The sequence below is a fragment of the Heterodontus francisci genome, chromosome 19 (genome assembly GCF_036365525.1).
Source record: "Heterodontus francisci isolate sHetFra1 chromosome 19, sHetFra1.hap1, whole genome shotgun sequence".
NCBI classification, from domain to species: Eukaryota; Metazoa; Chordata; class Chondrichthyes; order Heterodontiformes; family Heterodontidae; genus Heterodontus; species Heterodontus francisci.
In genome coordinates this window covers 48,920,319-48,947,563 of record NC_090389.1, presented here as the reverse complement: position 1 = coordinate 48,947,563, position 27,245 = coordinate 48,920,319, and the positions used below count along the sequence as shown (strand labels likewise).

Below are 27,245 nucleotides of genomic sequence, written 5' to 3'. Positions count from 1 at the left end.
TTCGTTTCTTCTATAAATTTATATTGCATCTATTTTCAACATTTATTTTCCATGTTTGGTTTCAAAAAGCTTCAATTTGCACATAAAAAGCTTTTTTGGAACTTTGGGGTCAACATTAAATGTTTCAAATAAAATGTTGCTTCCACTTTTAAAAAATTAACAATTTTTACTGGAATATAAAAGTTCTCAATGGTTGTTCCACTAGTGTCCATTTTGCATCTCCATGCGAGTCTCTGGAGAGTCCTCACCTTCTGACAATTTCTCATCACCTGAATTAGTATAAGAAAGAGCCGTGTTACTATAAATATTTTCTACATGACTCTAGATCTGAGCTTAGTTGCTTGTTTACCATATTTCTTAGTGTTGATAATGTCCTCCTTCTGTGACAGCAACGACAGTACTCTTTGGGTGCTACATGCAACTACAGTTCTCTGAACTGACCTCATAATAATGCAGGGTGAGCTCTTCTGTAAAATATTGCAGCACTCCCAGTCCACAGGACATGAAGTAAAGGGTTAGCTCACCCTAAAGCTGTACTGCTACTGAGGAGTTTTGAGATGGCTGCTGCAAGGCCAGGCTGCAGCTTTGGAAGTCCTGCTGCATCAAGTGCTAAAGAGAAGAGTGGTCCTTTCTAGAAATAGTGGTATTCTTCTGTGAAGAATAGTTCAAAAGTAGCAGAGTGAACACCCTCACCTGTAACAAAATCATAACTGCTATTCTGTATTTTCACCTTGCTACAAAATAAAGGTCATTGATTTGTATTTGGCCTCATTTCACTGTCAGAGAGATTGAAGAAGCAAAATGTACAAATATCCAGTTCAGGTTACAAAGGGGTATTATTGTTACATCCCGGGTTATGCCATCATACAAGTAGATATGCGGCAGTGTAATCAACTCCCCCCAAGACCCTCAGAACACATATGGGACAAAAAGACACCACTGCATCTGAGAAGGTATTAAAACTGATCCAAATTTGTAACATAGGCCATGTTTTAGCAGAACATTCCATGTTGCTGCCACGTCAATGCACTTGTCCTGCGACTCTCAAAGTGTGGCAAGGAACAAACATTGGCTACAAACAACACAATGTTCATGTTGCATGTTCACAGACTTGCATTTGAGGGCTGATGTTCTCCACCTGCTGCATGACAATTGCACTTTGCAGGTTCCTTTTATTCTAGGTGAATTAAATCCCAATCAACTTGGATATCTAATCTGACTGTATGCATCCTACTCCTGCACTCCCTCTTCCCGAAACAGCAGTTCCCTTGGATTATACCTACAGATAGAATGCAACTTTCAAATGTGAACAGTAGTAGTCCTAAAACCCTAAGACACTATAAAATCAGAAGTGAAATTTCTAGGTCTTTTCTGGGTCAACGTGCAGATACTTAAATAAAAGCAAAATACTGCAGATGCTGGAAATCTCCGTCTCCAACGCATCAGCTCTATGATGATGCTACCTTCCACGACAGTGCTTCTGATATGTCTTCCTTTTTCCTCAGAGGATTCCCCCCGCTGTGGTTGACAGGGCCCTCAACTATGTTCGGCCCAATTCCCACACATCTACCCTCACCTCTTCCCCTCCCTCCCAGAACCGCGACAGGGTTCTCCTTGTCTTCACTTTCCACCCCATCAGCCTCCACATCCAAAGGATCATCCTCTGCCACATCCAGCATGATGCCACTACCAAACATATCTCCCCCCCCCCACCCCTCCCCCTTCCCATCAGCACTCCGAGGGGATTGTTCCCTCCGTGACGCCCTTGTCCCCTCCTCCATTACCCCCACCACATTCCCCTGCAATCACAGGAGGTGTAATACCTGCCCATTTACCCCCTCTCTCCTCACTATCCAAGACCCCAAACACTCCTTTCAGGTGAAGCAGCGATTTACTTGTACTTCTTTCAATTTAGCATACTGTATTCGCTGCTTACAATGTGGTCTCCTCTACAGTGGGGAGACCAAACGCAGATTGGGTGACCGCTTTGCAGAACACCTCCGCTCAGTCTGTAAGCATGACCCCGAGCTTCCAGTTGCTGGCCATTTCAACACACTCCCTGCTCGCATGCTCACATCTCTGTCCTGGGATTGCTGCAGTGTTCCAGCAAACATCAACACAAGCTCGAGGAACAGCAGCGCACTTACCGATTCAGCAAACTGCCGGACTGAACGCTGAATTCAATAATTTCAGAGCATGACGGGCCCCCCCCCCCCCCCCCTTCTTATGTTTTGTTATTTTTTCTTTATTTGGTTATTTTATTTCAGCTTTTTTAGTTTGGTTAGTTTGTTTCTACTGTGCCTACCCACCGTTTGCTTCTTCTAAAAAAAATTTTAATGTTTGTGCTTTGAGCTTTACAGTCTATTCACACCCTCTCTGCACTAACGTTTTGTCTTTCACCACACCACTAACATACCGTTTGCCTTTGCTCCATGACCTTCTCGTCAGTTATTCTGTGACCTTGTCCTAGCAACACCTCTTCTGTTATCTTTGCCCCACCCCACCGCTTTACTTGCTTAAAACCTTTTACATTTCTAATATTAGTCAGTTCTGAAGGGTCACTGACCTGAAATGTTAAATCTGTTTCGCTCTCCATAGATGCTGCCAGACTTGAGTATTTCAGCATTTCTTGTTTTTAGTGCAGATACTTAATGTAACTAGCAAGCAAATTCCTTTTTATGGAGCAGAAGCCAACATGGCTGAATATACCCAGCAACATCTGATAGAGATGTTAAGCTTTGAGTGTTATCAGGACAAGGACACCACAAAATATTTTCTGGATGTCTCAGGTGCTTTCCCAGCACATTACCTCATACAATATGCAATGGACATGCAGCAGGTCTTAGAGCTAAATAATACAGATCACCTGTCCCCCAAGTGGATCAGTCCTGGTCAGGTATCACATTCTCACCCCATATGTGTACATGTGAAAACTGTAAATATTTTCTTTTTTGTACTGAGATACTTACTTTCCAGTGTTTGTTGTAGTTCATGTATAGTGCTAAGTAGAACATGGAACTGTTTTCTTCTTAGTTCAAGCTAGTAATAACAGAATTGTAGTTAGAAGTGTTAATTTGAATGAAAATGGAAAAAAGGAAAAAGGTCTCGTCAGGGCTTAATATTACCTTATCTTCAACACTTGCTTTAATGCGAGAAAGATGATCTAGTTCCTTACCCAGTGCCTCCAACTGCCTAGAAATTAATTATAATCTTCAGCAAGGGAAAAATATTTTTCAAAGACCAAACTTAATTTTTACATTTTCTACAGACATTTTGAAAATTGCGATGTTCATCTTATTTTGTCCTTTCTTCTCAATTTCCCTCCTCTAACTGTGCCTTGCCTCCTCATTGCATTTTGATCATCCTCTTCAATTAAGTGGATGGGTGGTCCATGTGACTGTCATCGCCACAAATGCAAAACTGCTAACCGTTGGAACAGTCGGTATGCACCATTAGGCAATGATAGAAAAGTCAAAATGAACAAATACTTCTTATACATGCATGCCCATCTAACCAATATATCAGAACTTCTGCCACATCTGCTAAATTTCTTTTTAAAAACACAATTGAAAGGTTCAGAAAATTATTTGATTAAAAACACTTACTGTAAGGTTTCATGTCTATCAGGATGCTGTTGGATCACTTTTGCTAATGCATCATATTCTGTAAAAATTAATACAGAAAAAAACTTTTAAAAAGGATATTACTTCAGCAAACACAAATGAACGAGAAAAATAAAAAAAAATCTAAATATAGATGGTTTAGTTCTCAATAAATTAACCACATCATTTAAAAAAACTGAGCTGAACTGAGACCCAAAGCTGAAGAGAGAATCAGCAGTGAGGTAAGGGTGACAGAGAACCCCAAGTTGAAGGCAAGAACATATTTGGAGTAGAGGAAGTGGAACTGATGTTGGAAGAGACAGCAACAGGAATGGGATTTATATGAAGAGTGGATTGAGTGGAGACCTGTAAATTGAGAGACAGCCAAGTCAGTGTTGAGACCAGGAGGTAGTGGTAAAATATAGATGTAGAGGCAAAGTGTAGAACCTGAGGCAACTGTAGAGTGTAAGAGTCCAGATTCTACACCATAGCTTCTGGAAGTTGTAGCCTGGTTGCTTGCATGCGTCAATTCAGCTTCACATCATAAATGCACCAGTTAATGGGTGTGTCATGCAGTGGCTTGTGCCAGTTACGGTGTAGTTATTTCATTCAAGCATCGTGCTTTTACTGAGCCACCAATGTTCATAGGAGAGCATACTAGTGGTTGAGGGTTTTCAGGAGGTCTGGCTTATGGCTGCAGACTGTATGGCAGACAGGTGAAAAAGCAATAAGAGCAACTAGATGTGGTGGGCAAGTTTTTGATCTTTGTCTGAATAATTTAGTATTTACAATGCTATATTTATTAGCATGTGTAGTGAAGTGGATGGGGATTCAAGCTTTTTGTTTTAAAGTGGAATGTGGTTGAGAAAATTGAGAAGGGGAGAATAGGTTTGTCTCATACAAATCAAAAAAAAAAGAGCAGACTAAACAATTAGAAATGAGGAAAACAGACACCTTATCTATTGTTGCTTGATACCGAATCTGGAGTTATACCTTCTGTTCATATTTATACCTGAACTGTGTTAAGCCTACTGAGGAATGTAGAAACATGCTAAGCATTCACACCTGAAAATATATCTCTAGATGCCAAAAACTGGAATGGTGTTCTATTACACCAATGCAGACATTACTTAACTCGAGAAAAGAACATTTTCTAGTATATATTTAAAAATTGTGCATTTAGTCCATTTGAATTTAATTACCAATAATGTACAAGTGCATTCCTCTCACCAAGTGCTAAAACCTCACCTACATTTTTAGAAGCTTGTAAAGTGCAAAGACCCAAGTGCAAGGTTCTCAACACAAGTTAAGAACTAGAATTATTGCTCCCAGCCTTATGGTAAAAGTTCCATGCCCATTAATGTTCATTTATTAATCGTTTCCCATTTATACAAAAAATATTTAAAATACAAAAAGAAAACATTTTTTCTCAAAAAGAACTGAGATATAAAATGTTACACAAAAAAGACCCTAATGTCAGAGCAACACGTAGTGTCTTTCTGCATCTTAAAAATCAGTGATTAAAGTGTACTCTATTCTATATTTTCTTTTTACTTTATGATGGTAATGTAGTTTTAGGAAAACATGAGAAAAATTATAAACAGATTGTTAACAAGATACTGAGAACTGTCTTGATAACTAAAGTAGATACATTATTGGAGACACTAATTTATGGTGACTTAATTAAGTCAAATTACAGTTTTCTGACAGGATTCTGTAGTTTTTATTAGTTTATTGGGATCATATTTTGCAATTAAGTCTGTTTTTCTAGTTGAGAGAAAATAAAGACCATTTTTAAAAACTTAGGAGCTGGAAGCAAGTTCTCATACAGCCCATAACCTGCTTTTTACATATTAACTTGGAAATAGATGAATGAATGAATGAAGCTCACAGTTAAATCCACCCCTTTGGGGTGGATATTAAGGAGCCCTCAACATCGAGATCCATGGTGGGCGGGGCCTGAAGATGGCCCCGGATGAGGCCCCTCACGGACCTCGACGCCGGCAGAGCCCAGCCCGATCCTCCCAGCGACGGAGAGGCTCCCTGGCGGCCTCCCCGCCGTTGAGCGACTAAGACCACAATTTGAATATTTAAATCAATTAAATTAATTAATTTAAATATACTTAAGCCTCCTCTTGATGGCCCGCTGCTATCTTCGGCACAGCGGCCGGCACTCCTGTGCCTTCAGATCCCTGTCTGGGGAAATGAGGCACAACACTGGTGGGGAGGGGGGGGAAGGAGGTAAGTTTATCTGTGTGGTTGGGGGTTGGGGGGTGGAAACAGGATCAAATTAACATGGGTGTAGGGGAAGATGGGAAGGGTTGTAGTTTAAAGTTTGGGGGGGGGGGGTGGGGAGAAGAGGAGGAGACGGTCAGAAGGAAAAGGCAAGTGTTTTGGCGGGGGGGGGGGGGGGCAAATATTAATTTTGTTATTGGGGGCATGGGGAAGGGGCAAAAGAAATGTATCCATTTAATTTAATTCCATATATCTTTAAATATTTAAATAAGCCGGTAGGGCTAATAGCCCTTTAAAAATGACATCAGAGCCTTGCAGAGGATGAATGGCCCACCCCCTCCATGTGATCAGTGGTGGGGGGATTCGCCCCGCCTATTTAAATGAGCTGCCACACTGGAGATCGCGGTGGCTCTTTGACGTGCGGCCCGCACATGCAGGCCGCCATTTTTGAAGCTCGCTGATAAAATCCAGCCCGAAGTGCTTTGCAATCAACGAAACAGCTTGGAGGTGCATTCATTTGTGTTATAAGGGGAAAATCCAGTTGCCAATTTGCACAGCATGGTTCCACAAACTGCAGTGAGAGAAATGACCAGTTATAATCTGTTGGCTGATAGATGAATGCTGGCAAGGACATGGAATGTGCTATCAGATTTTTTACATCCACCCGAGCAGGCAGGCAGGGCTTCAACATAACATTTTATCCAAAAGATGCACCTTTGTGAATACTGCATTTTGAAGTGTCAACCTAAATTATGTACTCAAGTCCTGCAATGTAGCTTGAATCAACAACTTCAGACTCAGAGGCAAGTGTGCTACAACTGAGCAACACCAAAACCTGATGCTACATTTGTACTACATAAAATCACTGCTTACGGAGTACTTTTGCTGATGCAGTGCTCCTGGCAGCATTTAAGCACAGGGTCACCATGCTCAATTTCCAGAAGGAAAAATTTTCTGTCCACGTGTGTTAATACCTAGAAAATTGTGCACGCTGAAGTCTGGGCACAAATTCTTAAAATCCACTTACATCAGAGTTCTGTGCTGGGATGCAGAGTCACAAAATTTAACTGCCCCCCCACCCCACAAGATTTAAATGACTGCACATATTTAATACTTATGTTTATGAGCTGATACTCATGCTAATATACACCAATTTACTACACAAATCAAACAGAAAATATTATATGTAGTATACAAAAATGTTTGTTAGATCAACAGGAAAATTATAAAAATGGTCATTCTGATTGGTGATTAGAAGACAAAGTTTCCCAAAAGTTTTTTTAATGGATTGATGGTGAAAATGTTAGTCTTTTATGCTTCAAACTGATCTTGCTCAGCATGAAGTCAGTGAATATACCCAATGAACAAACCATGGTCAGAAATAAATAGAACTATTAAACTGATCACAATGTTCATTAGACACTGGAGAAATATATTAAAAAACTAAACTGTCAGTGGTACCATTAAAATCAAAAGGCCCAAAGATTAGCTTATTCAGTGTCCAAACTACTGAGATATTTGGCTGGACCTTGCTAGAGCACAGTATCTCGCTATTAACATTTTTCTGCAACCTTAGCTTGAAAAATATTCACAGCCTAACTTGCTGGAATTACAAGATGCTAACGGAGCTCAAGAGTGGCAAGATCAACAGTCTCTCCTTAAGCAATGAGAGTTAAGCATGGAGAGAGAAACACCTGAAAGACTGAAATTGAACAGTTTAAATTGCTCCTTAACAATTACCACATCAGAAAAAAGGGTACTTCTGCACTTAATTGCCAGATTTAACTTTGCGTAGTGAGTTTAATGAGAAATTAATGTTCAAATCCCAAGCTCTTAAAAATAACCTTAGCGGGGGGGTTTGGAGGGGGAGGAAGAGAGATTGGTGGTGGTAAGAACGAAGGGCAAGATGCCATTTGCGTGAAGCAAACTATGAAATGACAAATTGATCAGCAATCCCAGAGATTCACATGTCACAGCATATCTCTTAATCCCCTGAATTTGCTGGCCAATTTGCACATTAATAGTGTGCACAATCAACATGCTATTATTTTTCCAGCAAGATTGGACCCATTGTGTCAAACATCTGTACGCTGAGACTTTAATATAAGTTTTTAGGTTCTTATGTGGATTTCTAATATTAGACCATCTTCTTCAGCAAAGACAACCTATTTGAATCATATGACAAACAAATAAACTGTACAAATTACCTTGACGATTTTTCCGAATTCGCTTTGCTTGTAGAATCTGCTTTTTGCATTCAGAGATCTTGTCATGTGCAGCTGTAATGTTACTTTCTGAAAATAACAACTTTTTGGTAAATAAATATAAAATAACGGAGTGACTCCTGACAATGCAGGGCATGCGCAGAGCGATCGCGGATGTCATGAGTGTGTGTGAACATTTGTCAGCATGAATACGCGCATGCGCTGACATCACGCAGTGACATCCTCACCCCTCAACTGCCACCTCCATTCCACCCAACAGTATCCCGCTCCCTCTCACCATCCGCTCCTAAATCGCCACTTTCCCTTTCCCACTCCCAACTACTCACTGCTCCATCCCGCCCCGCCGCTCCCCCCCAAATCGGCCACTTGTCTCCCGCAACACCCCCCACGCCCCCCCCCCACCCCCCCCCCACTGTTTCACAGGGCGGCAAGGCGGGAAGTAAGTGGCAGAGGGGAAGGGGGGCGGTTTGAGTGGCCAAGGGGGGGGTCAGCAGTGAGGCAGGGAGCAAGTGGCTGAGGGGAGGAGCTGGGGAGCGAGCAGACATGCGTGGCGGGGAGCAGTAAAGAGAAGCACTGGTGACAGAAGGAAGCAGGGTACTGCTGGGGGTGGGATGGAGGAGACGATCACAGCTATTGAGGAGGTTTGAGTTTAACTTGCTTTTTGTGTCAAATTGAGCAGCGCCATCTTGATTACTGGCAGCTGCCCGAGATGACACAGACAGTGACGTTTCAGTCGATGAGGCTGCGTTTGCTATACTGCGCCACCCAGTGGTTGTGCTGGCAAACGCAGCCATAGAATAAACCTCATCTGCACAAATTCCTTTGCAAACAGGGCACATCAGCAGAAATGTTTCTACTGTACTCAAGGTTATGGCAAAAAGTAAATGGGTACTCTTGGATTATAAAGTATTAGGACATTGTGTATTTGTTGCTTTAGAAACCTTCCGCACATGCATTGAGCTTGCACTAACTACCCAAACATGGAGGTTTGCAGGATCAAATATTAAAGGAAAAAGGTTTTGACTATACAGTAATAATTGTCAGTATTCACTACTGTAATTATGGCTGAGCAGCCTGAAAACACCAACTTAAATTCTCAAACCCCCCCAATCACATGGTCAACTAAATACAAAAGCAAAATACTGTGGATGCTGGAAAAATGAAGTTAAAACAGAAAATGCTGGAAATACTCAGCAGGTCTGGCAGCATCGATGGAGAGAGAAACAGAGTTAATATTTCAGGTTGATGACCTTACAGCAGAACTGGAAAAGTTAGAAATAGGTTTAAACTAGGTCAAATGAGGGAGGGTGGTAAAAGAACAAAAATGTCTGTGATTGGGCAGAAGATGGGAGACATTAAATGTCAAGAGTTGGTGGAGTAGAGCCAAAGGGAGTGATTATTGGACAAGTAAAGAAACAAAAAATGCGTCCAGAGGAGATGTGAAGGGCAGAATAATGAACAGCTGCCATCCAAAAACAAAAGCAAGAGAAAAACAAGATTGAGGCCAAAATATGCAACGAAAGGGGGAGGTAAAAAAAAGGAAATTTCTGCAGAGCATTTCCAGCATTTTCTGTTTTTATACTGTAAACCAACATTTTTTTCTCCCTTCCTTCACCTGTCCTCCATGTTTTCAGCTCTCCTCCCTGAAAGGAGGCAGGTCGTGCTGGGTACATTTACAGGGCTATTTAGCAGCCCTTTGGTACTTTGTGCAAGTGGCATGCTTCAAGTGTGAATTGACAGAGTGTCACCAGGCTATGAGGGTTTTAGTGTTTACATTTTACCATTAACATCTCTTTGTTTAGTTAGATGGCAGTTTCCAGTGCAAATAGAGTCCTTGCAAACTACTGCTCCCAACTTCCCTTTGCTCTCCAAAGTTCTTGAACATGTTCTTGCCCCCCAGATCTATGTCCAACTCTCCCACAATTCCATGTTCAAATGCATCTTATTGAATCCTTCTGCAACCAGTCACAAATTACATTCTCTGTGGCTATGAGCAGGGTGCTTTATCCTCCTGTAATGCCTCTGCAGCCTTTGACATGGTCAGCCACACCATCCTCTCCTCTGTTAGTCAAATTGGTGGAACTGCCCTTACTTACCTATCCAATCATAACAAGAGCATTTCTATCAATGGCTTCTCTTCCCATCGCCGCAATGTCACATGATGATCCATCTCTTACACAGACCTCCTGATCTACCCTTAATGGCATTATCCAAACACAAGGTCAGCTTTCACAGCTACATATGAAACACACATCTACCTTACATCTAGCCTTGGATGAGCCACAATTTCACCCAGCTAAAGAGTGGCAATATCAAAGTCATTGTTTCCAATTCCTGCTACAAATTTCATACCCTTGCCACTGACTCCATCCCCTTCCCTGACCAGTTTTGCGTTGAATCAGACATTTTGCAGTCTCGGCATCATATTCAACCCTGAGCTAAGCTTCTAATCCCACGTCCTCAAAGACTGCCTGGTTCCACCCTGTGTTATGGGCAGTTGGTAAATGGTGCAGATGTCTTCCACTTTTCACCTCCCAACTGACTGCAATCGTGTTTTGCTAAAAATGGTGCCTTAGTTAGAGTGTTTTTAGGGTCAAATAAACAGACAAGTGACAGGTTTCCTCATAGGTTAAAAAAGGAAGGATAACTATTTATTTCAAAATAATTCCCAAAATGGTCACAACCTTCACCCACTCACACATTCACACACATGCCAACACAAGAACAGATAGACAAAAAAGGGTAGCATGCAATTTAAAGTTCAAGATGATGCAAGTGTTTCTTGTTTACAGAATATTTAGTCTTCTCAGGAGGAAAGGCTTTTTAAAAAGGTGCAGGCCTGGATGTTTGCAGTCTTGAATTTTCTGAGGTATTATAGAGTTCCAGTGGCCAAAACTCAGCCCAAAATTGGTGGTGTGAATTTGGTTTACCTTCACAGATGCAGAGTCTCAAATTCATTTTGCAATGTCTCGCTGTAGGGGTTGTTCAGTTCTTGTTCAGCAGGGCTCTTCTGCTTAGCTGGGTTTTTCTCAACCTCTAGCTGAAAACGAGCTTTCTGTGGTCTTGGCTTGATCTCCCTCTCTCTCTCCAGAGGGTTACCTTTTAAAAGGTCAAAATCCAACACATTTGAGTTTGTTATGTGACACATGGCCCTCTCCCCTCGTGTTGCCACACAATGGACCAAGATATGGAAACCATGATTATCTCTAGATGTCTAAATAGGGACTATTCTGTTATAATGGTGCAAATTCAAACCTATTCATCTTGGTTTGGGCTGTGAGTCAGTCTGGTTCCAGAAGCTTTTGTTAGTTCCTTCATGTAGATAAGAATCATCGATATGCAGTGATGCTCCTTTCAATTTCAAAGGAGTCTCCCCAGTGCTATTTCAGACAATGTTAACGAGTTCCACCCTCAACAGAAAAAGAGGTCTGTATTTCCAGTACAGGAGGGGTCATGAAACCACTACTCCATTTTGTCTGTGGTACAAGTGTTCATGTTCTTATGGTTCAGTTTAACAGTTGACTTTTCATTTTCATAATTCCTCCAATTCATAGTTGATTTTATCACAGCACCTTTCGAGCAGGACAACTATAACATTGCTCAACTCTGCCCTTGCCTCAGCCCATCTGCTGCTAAAACGCTCATTCCTTTCTTTGTTATTCCAGGCTGGACTATTCCAATGCTCGATGTCAGCCTCCCATTCTCGGTCCTCCATAAACTTCAACTTACCTAATGTTCTTGTGCCATATTCTATTCTGCATCAAGTCTCTACACCCATCATGCCTGCCCTTGCTGATCTACATTTGCTCCTGTTCCCTCAATGCTGCAAATTTGAACTTAGCTTTCTCATAAATCCCCACAACGTGACCTTCTTCTGTAACCTTCTCCAGCATTACAACCCCAGTTCATTTTGTGAACTTTGATCCAGTTTTATTTAACTTTTAAAATGATCTAAAAAAGATGATTACAGCAAAAAGAAAATATTCAATTGCACTGAAAGAACAAAACCCATCTGAATCTTTCTATTGTAATCAAGTGATGCTCATATTACACAGTATATGTACTGCCGATATTGAAGGCAATACAAATTTGTACTTCCAAGCAGTAACTAACTGAAAAGCTAATCAATACAAGTTTACCATTACAAATTGGCAGATTTTACTGTATCATTATTAAGCTTTTTCTTACCTATGTCTTTTGATATTTTCTCATAATTGAGCATTTCCCTCAGGTTCATATCATACACGAGCAATGTTTTTCCCATAGAAAATTCACACTGCCCCAACGTACCGAGCATGCGCTGGTGTTGGCTATACCTAGAAGATGGTAGGTGAAAAATGTATTATAATACAAGTCTATTTTCATCATAATGTACTCTATCGAGTCGCAGATTCCAACTGTCACTAGAAATCCCAAAAGCACAATTGTGCGCATTTCATTCCAATTAGCAAGTGCTAATTTTAAAATTAAAAGCAAAACATAGCTCCCATATTGCTTAGTATGTTTGGTTAGTGAGTAGCTGAACCAACAGATTAAGACCGGAGGCTTGATCAGTATGAAATTAGTTGGTGTCTCCAGTGGTGCTGCGAGTGACCTCAGTTGGACTGTGGGGAAGGAAAAAATTTCAGAGTTTCTGCTCTTTAATATACTACTGTAAACCCATCTGTGTGGAAGTCAGGTAAGGTTGTTATTGTGCTCGATTGTGATGTTTCCTGTAGCAGAATAAGCTGCTAATGGCTCAGACTTAGATAATATCGACCTGAGCAAGCTATTAAAACATGCCCTGCATGCAAGGAGCCAGCATGACCAGGGAGAATGTTTTCTCACTAAGTTTAAGCCAAAGAAAAAAGTAACCAAACAAGTCTACGTCAAAATCATAGCTAACTTTTAAAAAAAGTTACATCTGATTACATTCCAATTTATTTTACACATTGCCCCAAAAAAATAGTTATTCTGCAATTACTTCCCAACGGCAAAATGGATACATTAGGCAGCGGCATAGTGGTATTCTCACTGGACTAGTAACCCAGAGACCCAGGGTATTGCTCTGGGGACATGGGTTCGAATCCCACCACAGCAGAAGGTGGAATTTGAATTTAATTAAATAAATCTGGAATTAAAAAGCTAGTCTAATGATTACCATGAAACCATTGTTGTAAAAACCCATCTGGCTCACTAATATCCTTTAGGGAAGGAAATCTGCTGTCCTTACCTGGTCTGGCCTACATGTGACTCCAGACCCACAGCAATGCCGTTAACTCTTACATGCCCTCTGAAATGGCCTAGCAAGCCACTCAGTTGTACCTAACCACTACGAAGTCAATAAAAAGGAATAAAACCAAACCGACCACCCGGCATCGACCTCGGCACCGGAAACGACAACGGCAAACCCAGCCCAGTTGACCCTGCAAAGTCCTCCTTACTAACATCTGGGGGCTTGTGCCAAAGTTGGGAGAGCTGTCCCACAGACTACTCAAGCAACATAGTCATACTCACGGAATCATACCTTACCGACAATGTCCCAGACACTGCTATCACCATCCCCGGGTATGTCCTGTCCCACCGGCAGGACAGACCCAGCAGAGGTGGTGGCACAGTGGTATACAGTAGGGAGGGAGTTGCCCTGGGAGTCCTCAACATCGACTCTGGACCCCATGAAGTCTCATGGCATCAGGTCAAACATGGGCAAGGTAACCTCCTACTGATTATCACCTACCGCCCTCCCTCAGCTGCTGAGTCAGTACTCCTCCATGTTGAACACCACTTGGAGGAAGCACTGAGGGTGGCAAGGGCACAAAGTGTACTCTGGGTGGGGGACTTCAATGTCCATCACCAAGAGTGGCTCGGTAGCACCGCTACTGACCGAGCTCTAAAGAACATATCTGCTGGACTGGGTCTGCGGCAGGTGGTGAAGGAACCAACACGAGGGAAAAACATACTTGACCTCGTCCTCACCAATCTGCCTGCCGCAGATGCTTCTGTCCATGACTGTATTGTTAGGAGTGACCACCGCACAGTCCTGTGGAGACGAAGTCCCGCCTTCACATTAAGGATACCGTCCATCGTGTTGTGTGGCACTACCACCGTGCTAAATGGGATAGATTTCGAACAGATCTAGCAATGCAAAACTGGGCATCCATGAGGCACTATGGGCCATCAGCAGCAGTAGAATTGTACTCAACCACAATCTGTAACCTCATGGCCCGGCATATCCCCCACTCTACCATTACCATCAAGCCAGGAGACCGACCCTGGTTCAAAGAAGAGTGCAGAAGGGCATGCAGGAGCAGCACCAGGCATACCTCAAAATGAGGTGTCAACCTGGTGAAGCTACAACACAGGACTGTCTGCATGCCAAACTGCATAAGCAGCATGCGATAGACAGAGCTAAGCGATCCCATAACCAACAGATCAGATCCAAGCTCTGCAGTTCTGCCACATCCAGCCGTGAATGGTGGTGGACGATTAAACAACTGACTGGAGGAGGTGGCTCCACAAATATCCCCATCCTCCATGATGGGGGAGCCTAGCACATCAGTGCGAAAGATAAGGCTGAAGCATTTGCAACAATCTTCAGCCAGAAGTGCCGAGTTGATGATCCATCTCGGCCTCCTCCTGAAGTCCTGAAATCACAGATGCCAGACTTCAGCCAATTCGATTCACTCCGCGAGATATCAAGATATCTCTGAAGGCAGTGGATACTGCAAAAGCTATGGGCCCTGACAATATTGCGGCAATAGTACTGAAGACCTGTGCTCCAGAACTTGCCGCACCCCGAGCCAAGCTGTTCTAGCACAGCTACAACACTGGCATCTACCCTGCAATGTGGAAAATTGCCCAGGTATGTCCTGTGCACAAAAAGCAGGACAAGTCCAACCCGGCCAATTACCGCCCCATCAGCCTACTCTCAATCATCAGTAAAGTGATGGAAGGTGTCATCAACAGTGCCATCAAGCGGCACTTGCTTAGCAATGACCTGCTCAGTGATGCTCAGTTTGGGTTCTGCCAGGGCCACTCAGCTCCTGACCTCATTACAGCCTTGGTTTAAACATGGACAAAAGAGCTGAAATCCAGAGGTGAGGTGAGTGACTGCCCTTGACATCAAGGCAGCATTTGACAGTGTATGGCATCAAGGAGCCCTAGCAAAACTGAGGTCAATGGGAATTAGGGGGAAAATCCTCCGCTGGCTGGAGTCACAGCTAGCGCAAAGGAAGATGATTGTGGTTGTTGGAGGTCAATCATGAGCTCCAGGACATCACTGCAGGAGTTCCTCAGGGTAGTGTCCTAGGCCCAACCATCTTCAGCTGCTTCATCAATGACCTTCCTTCAATCATATGGTCAGAAGTGGGGATGTTCGCTGATGATTGCACAATGTTCAGCACCATTCATGACTCCTCAGATACTGAAGCAGTCCATGTAGAAATGCAGACAGACCTGGACAATATCCAGGCTTGGGCTGATAAGTGGCAAGTAGCATTCACGCCACACAAGTGCCGGGCAATGACCATCTCCAACAAGAGAGAATCTAACCATCTCCCCTTGACATTCAATGGCATTACCATCGCTGAATCCCCCACTATCAACATCCTAAGGGCTACCATTGACCAGAAACTGAACTGGAGTAGCCATATAAATACTGTGGCTACAAGAGCAAGTCAGAGGCTAGGAATCCTGCGGCGAGTAACTCACCTCCTGACTCCCCAAAGCCTGTCCACCATCTACAAGACACAAGTCAGGAGTGTGACTTGCCTGGATGGGTGCAGCTCCAACAACACTCAAGAAGCTTGACACCATCCAGGACAAAGCAGCCCGCTTGATTGGCACCCTATTTACAAACATTCACTCCCTCCACCACCGATGCACAGTGGCAGCAGTGTGTACCATCTACAAGATGCACTGCAGCAATGCACCAAGGCTCCTTAGACAGCACCTTCCAAACCAGCGACCTCTACCAACTAGGACAAGGGCAGCAAATGCATGGGAACATCACCACCTGCAAGTTCCCCTCCAAGTCACACACCATCCTGACTTGAAACTATATCGCCGGGTCAAAATCCTGGAACTCCCTTCCTAACAGCACTGTAGGTATACCTACCCCAAATGGACTGCAGCAGTTCAAGAAGGCAGCTCACCACCACATTCTCAAGGGCAATTAGGGATGGGCAATAAATGCTAGCCTAGCCAGCGACCATCACATCCCTGAATGAATTAAAAAAATAAATTCCTGACATCATGACATGGGCATTTCTGCTATGTAGTTGTTAATAATGCAGTCAAAATAGCTATTACTGATGTTACGAACAACCCATGAAGCCCACTCAATTTTCAGTTCCAAGTGAAGTACTTCAAGGTTTAAAACACCCAAGTCAGAGTACAATATATCTCAGTACTAAAAGAATTCAGGGTAGTAGCAAAAGGAGATACAAAAATTACTGCAAAGCTCATTTCAAACAAGTGTATTAATAGAAGGCAAATGTAATCTTAGTTAATAAAAAAGCCAGAATTATGATCCTCAGATCTGCTATTGAGTAAGCAAACATTGGAATCTATTGTAAAACATGGAATGCAAGAGAGTTTAATGGACAAATCCAATAAATCTAAGCATAAACAAAAAGTAATCATGTCCAACAAATTTAATGAATTTCTTTGGAAATTGTAAGCTAGTGGATGAGGGTAGTGAAAGAATACATCATGCAAATTTTGAAAATGAAAAAAGTTAAATGGAAAACAAAAATTATAGTATAATCTTGTACAGTCTTTGGTTGTGGCCCAACGAGAATACTCCGATGAGTTTTTGGTCCCCTCACATGGTGCCCCCTCAGAGACCTTGGAAGGGTCTAGGGAGGGTCACTCGACTGATACATGGTTCAAAGGCCCTCGATTACAATAAGCTTTTTACCCTACAAAAAAAAAAGACTTAATGAAGATTTGATTCAGGTCTTTAAAATTATGAAAAGATTAGATTCAGTCTGTGAATCTTCAGACTCAGCTTCCAGTGGCTAGCCACTTTAATTCTCGGTTCCACTCTCACCTTGGCTTCCAGCACCATTCCACTGTAGCTTGATAGAAGCTTAAGGAACAGCATTTCATCCTTCAGCTAGGTATTTTACAATCTTGCGGATTCAACACAGAGTTAACAACTTCAGATCATAACCACTGCTCCAGTTTTTTCCCCCCAGACAGCAGCTTTATTTTTATTCATTCATGGGATCTGGGCATCGCTGGCTAGGCTAGCATTTATTGCCCATCCCCAATTGCCCTTGAGAAGGTGGTGGTGAGCTGCCTTCTTCAACCGCTGCAGTCCATGTGGGGTAGGTACACCCACAGTGCTGTTAGGAAGAGAATTCCAGGATTTTGACCCAGCGACAGTGAAGACCGGCGATATAGTTCCAAGTCAGGATGGTGTGTGACTTGGAGGGGAACTTGCAGGTGGTGTTCATGCATCTGCTGCCCTTGTCCTTCCAGGTGGTAGAGGTCGTGGGTTTGGAAGGTGCTGTCTGAGGAGCCTTGGTACATTGCTGCAGTGCATCATGTAGATGGTAGACACTGCTGCCACTGTGTCGGTGGTGGAGGGAGTGAATGTTTGTGGATGGGGTTCCAATCAAGTGGGCTGCTTTGTCCTGGATGGCGTCGACCATCTTGAGTGTTGTTTGGCTGCAACCATCCAGGCAAGTGGACAGTATTCCATGACACTCCTGACTTGTGCCTTGTAGATGGTGCACAGGCTTTGGGGAGTCAGGAGGTGAGTTACTCACCTCAGGATTCCAAGCCTCTGACCTGCTCTTGGAGTCATGGTATTTATATGGCTACTCCAGTTCAGTTTCTGGTCAATGGGAACCCCCAGGATGTTGATAGTGGGGGATTCAGTGATCGTAATGTCAAGGGGAGATGGTTAGATTCTCTCTTGCTGGAGGTGGTCATTGCCTGGCACTTGTGTGGCGTGAATTTTACTTGCCACTTATCAGCCCAAGCCTGGATATTGTCCAGGTCTGTCTGCATTTCTACATGGACTGCTTCAGTATCTGAGGAGTTGCGAATGGTGCTGAACATTTTGTAATCATCAGCGCACATCCCCACTTCTGACCTTATGATTGAAAGGTCATTGATGAAGCAGCTGAAGATTGTTGGGCCTGAGGAACTCCTGCAGTGATGTCCTGGAGCAGAGATGATTGACCTCCAACAACCATCTTGCTTTGCGCTCAGTATGACTCCAACCAGCGGAGAATTTTCCCCCCCGATTACCATTGACTTCAGTTTTGCTAGGGCTCCTGGATGCCATACTCGGTCAAATGCGGCCTTGATGTCAAAGGCATTTACTCTCACCTCACCTCTTGAGTTCAGCTCCTTTGTCCATGTTTGAACCAAAGCTGTAATGACATCAGGAGCTGAATGGCCCTGGAGGAACCCAAACTGAGCGTCACTGAGCAGATTATTGCTAAGAAAGTGCTGCTTGATAGCACTGTCGATGACACCTTCCATCACTTTACTGATGATTGAGAATAGACTGCTGGGGTGGTAATTGGCCAGGTTGGACTTGTCCTGCCTTGTGCACAGGACATACCTGGGCAATTTTCCACATTGCAGGGTAGATGTCAGTGTTGTAGCAGTACTGGAACAGCTTGGCTAGGGGCACAGCAAGTTCTGGAGCACAGGTCTTTAGTACTATTGCCAGAAGATTGTCAGGGCCCATAGCCTTTGTAGTATTCAGTGCCTTCAGTTGTTTCTTGCTATCACACGGTGAGAATCAAATTGGCTGAAGTCTGGCATCTGTGATGCTGGGGACTTCAGGGGGAGGCCGAGATGGATCATCAACTCGGCACTTCTGGCTGAAGATTGTTGCAAATGCTTCAGCCTTATCTTTTGCACTGATGTGCTGGGCTCCCCCATCATTGAGGATGGGGATATTTGTGGAGCCACCTCCACCCGTTAGTTGTTTGATTGTCCACCCCAGCATTCACGGCTGGATGTGGCAGAACTGCAGAGCTTAAATCTGGTCCGTTGGTTGTGGAATCACTTAGCTCAGTCTATCACATGCTACTTATACAGCGTGACACACAAGTGAGGATTGTAGCTTCAGAGGTTGAGAACTCATTGAGGTATGCCTGGTGCTGCTCCTGGCATGCCCTCCTGCACACTTCATTGGACCTGTGTTGGTCTCCCAGCTTGATGGTAATGGTACAGTGGAGGATATGCCAGGCCGTGAGGTTACGGATTGTGGTTGAAAATAATTCTGCTGCTGCTGATGGCCCATAGCACCTCATGGATGCCCAGTTTTGCATTGCTAGATCAGTTCGAAATCTATCCCATTTAGTATGGTGGTAGTGCCACACAACACGATGGAGGGTATCCTCAATGTGAAGGCAGGACTTCATCTCCACAAGGACTGTGCGGTGGTCTACCAATACTGTCATGGACAGATGCATTTGCGGCAGGCAGATTAGTGAGGGCAAGGTCAAGTATGTTTCTCCCTCACCACCTTCCCTTGGGTTCTTTCCTGCCCTCTCCCTGCCTCTGCACTTGGTTAAAAAAACTATTACATCTCAAACATTTACCAGTTCTGATACAGGACACCAACATGAAACATTGACTCTGTTTCTCTCCTCAGATGCTACTGACCTGCTGTGTATTTCCAGCATTTCCTGTTCTTATTCCCAGATAGTCTATTTAAGTTAAATAGATTAGGGGGAAGCAGGGAATATGTGCATCAACTAAATAAGCAATGAACAGTTCCGGAGGTACTAATTTCCAAAGTCAGTGACCTATGGAACAAGTTAATAGCAAGTGTAGTGAATGCAGATTCATTGCAAGCATTTAAAAGGGAGCTGGAGTGTGGCCAACATTTAGAAAGCAGATGAGTATTGGGGAACATTTCCCCCACTAACTGCTAACTCTTAGAACCTGTTTGATTGCCTTAAGGTACCGGAGGAATTTCCCAGAGTTTTTTTTTCCTACACAGGCCTATAGTTTTTTTTCTTGCCTCTTCCAGGAGATTATGCAGTTGATACACGTGTGGGCAATAGAAATGGGTATCAGGATGGGCAGAAATTGCACCATAACAGTATGGGACATGCTCAGTGCACCGGCTGGTCTTTTCTTCTCTTTGGTATTTGTATACTCATAACCAAGTCATGGGAGGAGGCAAGTTCTTTGTGCAAAATCAGGAGAGAACTCAAAGAAATAACTGGACACCAAGGAAACTATAAACTACTCTATACTCAAGAAGTGTTAACATATGAATAGTTTGTCATCCAGCACAATGAATACAGATTCTATTCCATAGTGTTCAGAAAGACAGATACCCAATTCTAATGCAGGGATAACAATGCAGGACTGGGTGGTGAAAATTGTCTGATTGTGTTCTGGACACGAATGCAGCCAATAGTGAATTAGATGGAATAAAAACAGAAAATGCTGGATATACTCAACTCTGTTTCTCTCTCCACAGATGCTAATGTTTCAGGTTGATGACCTTTCATCATGATGTTCTGATGAAAACTTTTAAATCATGTTTACATAATTAAAATGAGAGTTGGTTATCTTCTCCATTACTCTACACATTACCTGCCATAGTTTTGTGGTTAAGGGTAAATTAGAACATGACAGGTAAGCCATTTTGAAAACCTGTGCTTTACAAGTGTCCATGAAAAAGGTCTATAATGGCAGTCAAACTTAATAAAGTAAATGCCATGAACAGTTTTTAAATTATTTTTCCCATTCATTTACTGTTTATGCAATCTAATCGAGACTTCTCACAGATATAACAGCACACGCCTAACCACATCTGCATCTAGACTACAATTACAGCAGCTTCACACTGACACTACAGCTATACTGTAATTACAGCCTAAATCCAGAGTCAATGTACAACCTTACCTGCAAGAGAAGTGGACTGAGAACTTCTGAAAGGTAAGCCCTGACCATAATTTATATAATGCAAATTTTGCATCAGTGCAAAGCGTAAGCCACTAAACCAAGTTAACTGCCCGAAGTTAAACATGTGCAAGTACATCAAATTAGTCACCCACGCAAGTTTTTTTTTTTAAATGACTTAAGTGCCAGTAGTTGCCAGTACAAATAAAATATAATCTATTCAGCCACAGAACACAAACTATTCCAACCTATAAAACTAGCTTGTAGATCACCAAGCCACCAATGCAGTACTATTTCTATCCTGTTGACGACCACTTGAATCAATAAAACAAGACAGTTCTTTTCAGAGAACTATAACATTTGCTCTCTAGAAATGTTGAGTGAATTATAATTTGAATGTATAAGCTTGTGGACAAATTTCTTAAATATAGCATCACAGATTTTGAAAATAATCAGTGCTCGAATTGACCCAATTCAATAAAAACAAAAAATGCATTTGGCATTTTAATTGAACTAGTTCATTACCTATAGTAAATATTATGTAAATAGTCTGTATTAAGCATAAATTTCTACTAACTGTATCAAACATATTAACCTTTCCCTACGTGATCCTTTCACGAAGAGATCATTGTTAGAGATGTTCAACTCAATTAAAACTAATCACATACCCCTCCTCTTGAGATCCAGAATTACACCATTTAATGAAGCTTTTCAGGAGTAGGTTAATGCGCCGATCATCACCAGCACCATCCCCATCAATCAGAAGCCGCTTACGTATAACTTCATCTAAAATGGAATAATTGAGAAGTAATAACACTTGCTTTTCTCCAATCACATTGGTTTCACTTAATATTGAGTTTAACACATTTCCCAGTCTCAAACATTTGACTTCATTCGAAGTATTTGAAATAATTAGTAATTTTTTTATTAATAAGTTCCCATCATTGACATTTATAAAATTAACCATTCAAGTACAGGAAGCTTACTTTTATTTTGTTAATTTTCAAGAACTTGATTGCATATTCTTGGCATGCTATGATTAAAATACGCTGTTAGGACATTCAAAATCAAGAATTAAAATAACTAATTTGAGTTGACCTATCACAAAAGCGAATTTTTAAACAAAATCCATTCTTATGCAGAGCAAACACTTTTAGCAACTTCCTCCCCAATCCACTTAAAAAAGCACCCGAGGAAAAACTTCTAATTGGGAAGGTTTTTAAACAAAGTAGCTTAATACATAGGCAGAACATATACCTATTAGCCAAGATAATATATACATAAAAACTACTTTAGCCAAGACTCAATTATTTGATGACAGAGCAGCAATCTTACAAGGAGGATAAACCTGGGAAGGTGTTGCAAATCCATTTCTACAGCCAAGCTTTGCTGTAAGAAAATAAAATCTTAACTCTAAGTCATGAGAAAGCAAATAGGGTCAGAAGGGAAGATTTTATCTAAAGTTGGCAGATATATGTTTCTGACTAGGAAAGACATTGATCATCAAGTATTTCCTGCACATTGATGTGCAAAACTCAGTTCTCTGATTCCAGTTGCAGTCTTGAACTTCGCTTATTTTAATAAATATTTTCCATTAGGCATTGTTTGACAATATATAAATGTTTGTTTTTAAAAGCACACTAACTTTAGTCAGAGCAACTAAACCTGAGTATACTTCAGAACTATTATGTTGTGTGCAATGTGAAATAATGATTCCATATCATACAGTAAGTCATGTCATGGTAGTATCTGGACCTAAACCTGTATGGATTTTGTTTCACCAATACAGAACGTGCAAATATTGCAGAGCTTCATAAACTTATTTATAAATCAAACTGTGAAATATTCAAAATATTTTTAATATAGGAACCAGTGTAAAATTTGCAGTAAGCAGAAAAATGTCCAATTGTCATAACTTGCTTTTGTCCTCCAAGTTAGTTACTGATCCAGTCCAACAATTCCTATTTGTCAAGCAAGGTTCCCCCAAAGACTGGGCAACATGTGAAGATTTACTGGGCTGTAGTTTCCATAACATTGCTTTTGCTTATGTCAAGTGTTTCAAGTCATCAAGGATTCCCCTCTTCATATTTCATGGAGGTACCAAAGATACAGTACCAAAAGGACTGCAGAAATATTGTATGAGAACTAAAAGAAAGACTTTCATTTATATGGTGCCTTTCATGACCAAAGGACATCCCAAAGCACTTTACACCCAGTGAAGTACTTCTGAAGTTTAGTCACCTTTGCAATATAGGAAATGTGGCAGTCAATTTGCACATAGCAAGCTCCTACAAATAGCCATGTGAAAAATGACTAAATAATCTGTTTTCTGCGATGTTGATTGAGGGATAAATATTGGCCAGGACACCAGAGATAACTCCAGTGCTCTACTTTGAAATAGTGCCAATGGAACTTTAATGTCTACTTGGCCTCATTTAATGTCTCGTCTGAAAGTCAGCATCTCAGACAGTGTGACACTCCTTCAAGTACTGCTCTGGAGTGTCAGCTTCGATTTTTGTGCTCCAGTCCTGAAGTGGGACTTGAACCCACATCTTTCGACTCAGAGGCGACAGTACTACCAACTAAGCAATGGCTGACATACCCAAAAAAATGTTTTTTTAAAAATAAAAGCCCAATTTTATGAGTTATATTTGTAGATTTAAAAATCTACAAACTGGGATGAGGAAATACTTAGGGTGAGAGAGGAGATATTTGTGCAGTGTACTTATTAATGGCCCAGATTTTACAGTAAAGATAACAGAGGCTAGCATTGCTCACCATTGAGGAATATATCAGGCAGCAACTTCTGGCAACCAGACATGCACAGTTAAATGCGAAAATCAGGAAGGTGCTAACTGCGTTGCCCTGCTCCTCCAGCATCTCATCAAGAGACTGAGCAAATACATGGAAGTCATGGAGTTGCAGTGCTTATGCCATAGACAGCCATTAAACTCACCAGGAAAAAATGTTAGGACTTGTCCAGTCCAACGCAAGTAACTGTATAACGATGTGATAAATTTTAATTACTGCCAAACAGTCCAACACCAATAATTAACTTTAAGTTTGCAGACTCATTCCTTCAGGATTTTATTTATTGCTGGAGATTTAAAAACAAAAACAAAACAATATGGTTTAAAAATTTTCTTTTGTCATTTTATTCTCTCTCAATCCCTCTTTCTTTCCCTTTCTATTTCACTTTCCATACATGATTTGCTTTTAACCATTCTAACTTACACTTCCTGGTTCAGACTCTGCATGCCTCATTAAGAATTCTTCACTGTGATTGGTTAAGGAGCTACATTTCTCCTTGATCTGTTCACTCAGGTATAAGATGCCCTGTAGAGGGCTCTGCACTGAAAGAGACTTCTAAATCATCACAAGTTCCAGTGCAAGCCTGTCGAAAGTCTGTGGGTAAGTGTAAGTGTAATGAGTGGCAGCACTGTTTGTTCACCGCTGACCACAAAATCTGGGCCATTACATTTCTACTTCAACAAACAAGGAAGCACTGTTGGATCTGATTCTAGGTAATGATGCAGACCAAGTAAGCAACCTAAAAGTATGGGCGCATTTTGAAAACAGTGACCACAATATAATTAGGCTTAGTTCAAGAACAAGACAGGAAAAAAAAATTGCAGGACATGAGTACTTGATTGGGAAAAGAAAATAGTAATATTTAAAGCCTCTTTTAAGAGTATTTTATTCAGGTTAAATTGAAGGGAAAATTGGCACATGAAACTATAGATCAGCAATGGACAATACTTATAAGAGGTGGTGGAAATATTATACAAATAAGTAAAACAAAAAAGAGCATTTCAAAAGCTGGAATCATATGGGTGATGGGAGATTAGGTTGAATTTGAAACAAAAAATATATATAACACTTGTAGATTCAGTAATAATGTAAGCTAGAAGTGTATACGTAGGAAAACTAGAAAACAGATTAGAAAAGCCAAGAGGTAATATGAGTTAAAATTAGCAAGGGGATAAGGAATAGAAACTCTGGTAGAAAGAACTGTTAAAGTAGGCATAGAGCCTCTAAGAGGTGGAGGTGACAAATTTGTAATGGGAGAAGGAAAGAATTGCAGAGATACTAAGTAAGTACTTCGCCTCAGTTATTACAGAGGAGATGGATTATGGTAGTATAGAACTACCAGAGGTGGGCATAGATCAGTTAACATAACTTATTAACATACATTTATAGCACAGAAGCAGGCCATTCCACCCAACAGATCGATGCCAATGTTTATGCTCCACACAAGTTTCCTCTCACCCTAGAATCGTATTTAAAGACAGCATCTTCGACAGTGCAGCACACCCTCAGTACTGCACTGGAGTGTCAGCCTAGATTATCTGCTCAGGTCACTGAAGTGGGGTTAGCAGAGTTAACTATTCAAAGAGAAATGATACTTAAGTTATTCTGATTTAAAATAGACAAATCACAGATGATTTACATCTCAAGGGAAGCTAGGGAAAACATCAGAGGCTGTGACTATAATTTTCCAAAATCCTGTGGAAAACATAGCAGGGGACTAGGGCTGTGTCCTCAAGTGCCAATCCAATTTCCTTTTGAAATCGTTCATTGTCTCCACTTCCACCACCCTAGTAGGCAGCTAGTTCCACGTCATTACCACTGGCTGTGTAAAAAAGTTCTTCCTCACATTCTCCCTGCATCTCTTGCTCAAAACCTTAAATCTGTGTCCCCTAGTCCTTGTACCATCAGCTCATGGGACCAGCTTTCCTATGTCTACCTTATCGAAACCTGTCAGAATCTTGTACACCTTTGACCTCATTCCTTGTTTTTGGAAATACACTGATCAGGTCCATGCTGTTCCCCGCACACATGCTCTTTCTTTCTTTTGACCTCTAGCACCACTGCTGGTGTCTCTGATCAAGTCTGCGCTATTCACCCCCCCTCTCTTTAATGTGAGACGCCAATAAAACCCAGCACTTTCGTCAAACCCTCAAATGCCTTTATGCTGTCAGATTGTCTGTCCAACTTCAAATCTTGAATGAGTCGCTGCTTTCTCCAGCTCATCATCAGGAAGACCGAGGGATACTGCCTTCGACCCCATCACTCATTTAACAGATTCCATTCTTGTCTGCAGCTGAACCAGACTGTCCTCTTCAATCCTGGGCTTTGAACCCCACATCTTGCTCATACCAAGATCATTTAAATCTACCTCCACAGCACTGCCCTCATTTGCTCCTAACTCAATTCTTCCACTACCAAAACCTGTATGCAATTTGGTCAACTCCAGAATCAAGTGCTCAGTCTCCCTGCCAGCCTCCAACTTCCATAAACTCCAACTTGTTCAGAATTCAGTTGCACATATCCTGTCACATATCAAAATCCCCCTTGCCCATCATTCCTGGCTTCACTGACTGATGTCAGCTCCGGGTACCCCAACACATTACATTTAAAGTTATTGACCTCATTTATAAATTTCCCCCAAGACCTTGCCTCCTCCTGTCTGTTCCATCCCCTCCGGAGTGCTCCATTCCTCTGATTCCAGCACATTCCTCCCACCATTGATGATAGGTAGTGTTTTCACCCACCTCAATTCCACACTCAAATTTCTCTCTGCCTCTCCATATTCAGAAACCATCGCAAAACCCACCTATCTGACCAAATTTTCCATCACCCTCCTTCCCTGAGGTATTATCCTTTTTCCTTATTTGTCAAAAGGAATTAATGTTACATCATTAAAATACAGTGTAATTGCAGCTCGAGTTCATACATGAAAGCGACCGGCAGCTAGTAAACAAATTCAAACCGTTTGTAAGCAAATCTGTACAATTAATCTACAAAACCGCTGGCGTTTTATAAACAATATTTACACATTAAACCCAGCTGGAACCAGAGCTCACAACACCCGGTTAACTGGGACACAACCCGAGGCCCCCAGGCCCCAGTAACCAGGCCCAAGATCACCCCCTCCGCGGCCCGCCCCGGGGAACAGGCAGAGGCCGGGACTTCATCGGTGCAGACCACAACTCGAGGCCGGGTCAGGCCCGGCACAGCAGCGACAATCCGATTCAAGGGCGAGAACTCAAACGGAGAACGGTTCATGCTGGAGGGCAGTGTCCGGAGCCTGGAGCTCGGGCCCCGGCACCGCGGGCGTCAGTGAGGCCGGAGAGAGAGAGAAATCCTACCGTCAGTCACCGACATGGCGGCTCCGGGCCGAGACAGCATGCGCCGGGAGGGGGTGGGGGGAGTGAGGGGGAGGAGGAGATGGGGATGGAGAGGAGGGTTAGAGGAGGAAAGGTTGGAAGGGGAGGTCTGGTATAATATATAATATTGGGATGTTAATGGG

The 27,245-nt window shown here is 42.2% G+C and overlaps 1 protein-coding gene across 3 annotated transcripts; it reads right to left on the bottom strand.

Annotated features, from left to right (window-relative positions):
* Positions 1-27,245, bottom strand: thoc7 (THO complex 7). 3 transcript variants are annotated; one of them, XM_068051589.1, is made up of 9 exons: positions 27,085-27,242; positions 23,889-24,029; positions 21,601-21,718; positions 12,251-12,378; positions 8,045-8,131; positions 3,606-3,663; positions 3,126-3,192; positions 2,970-3,039; positions 1-269 (listed from the first exon to the last, which is right to left on the bottom strand). In XM_068051589.1, the coding sequence occupies exons 4-9, from the start codon at positions 12,357-12,359 to the stop codon at positions 202-204; spliced, it is 459 nt and encodes a 152-aa protein (XP_067907690.1). In that variant the 5' UTR covers positions 12,360-12,378; positions 21,601-21,718; positions 23,889-24,029; positions 27,085-27,242; the 3' UTR covers positions 1-201. The 3 variants fall into 3 exon arrangements, with proteins under 3 accessions (XP_067907690.1, XP_067907689.1, XP_067907688.1); XM_068051588.1 differs by lacking the exon at positions 27,085-27,242 and adding an exon at positions 25,125-25,142; XM_068051587.1 differs by lacking the exon at positions 23,889-24,029 and having other exon boundaries at positions 27,085-27,245.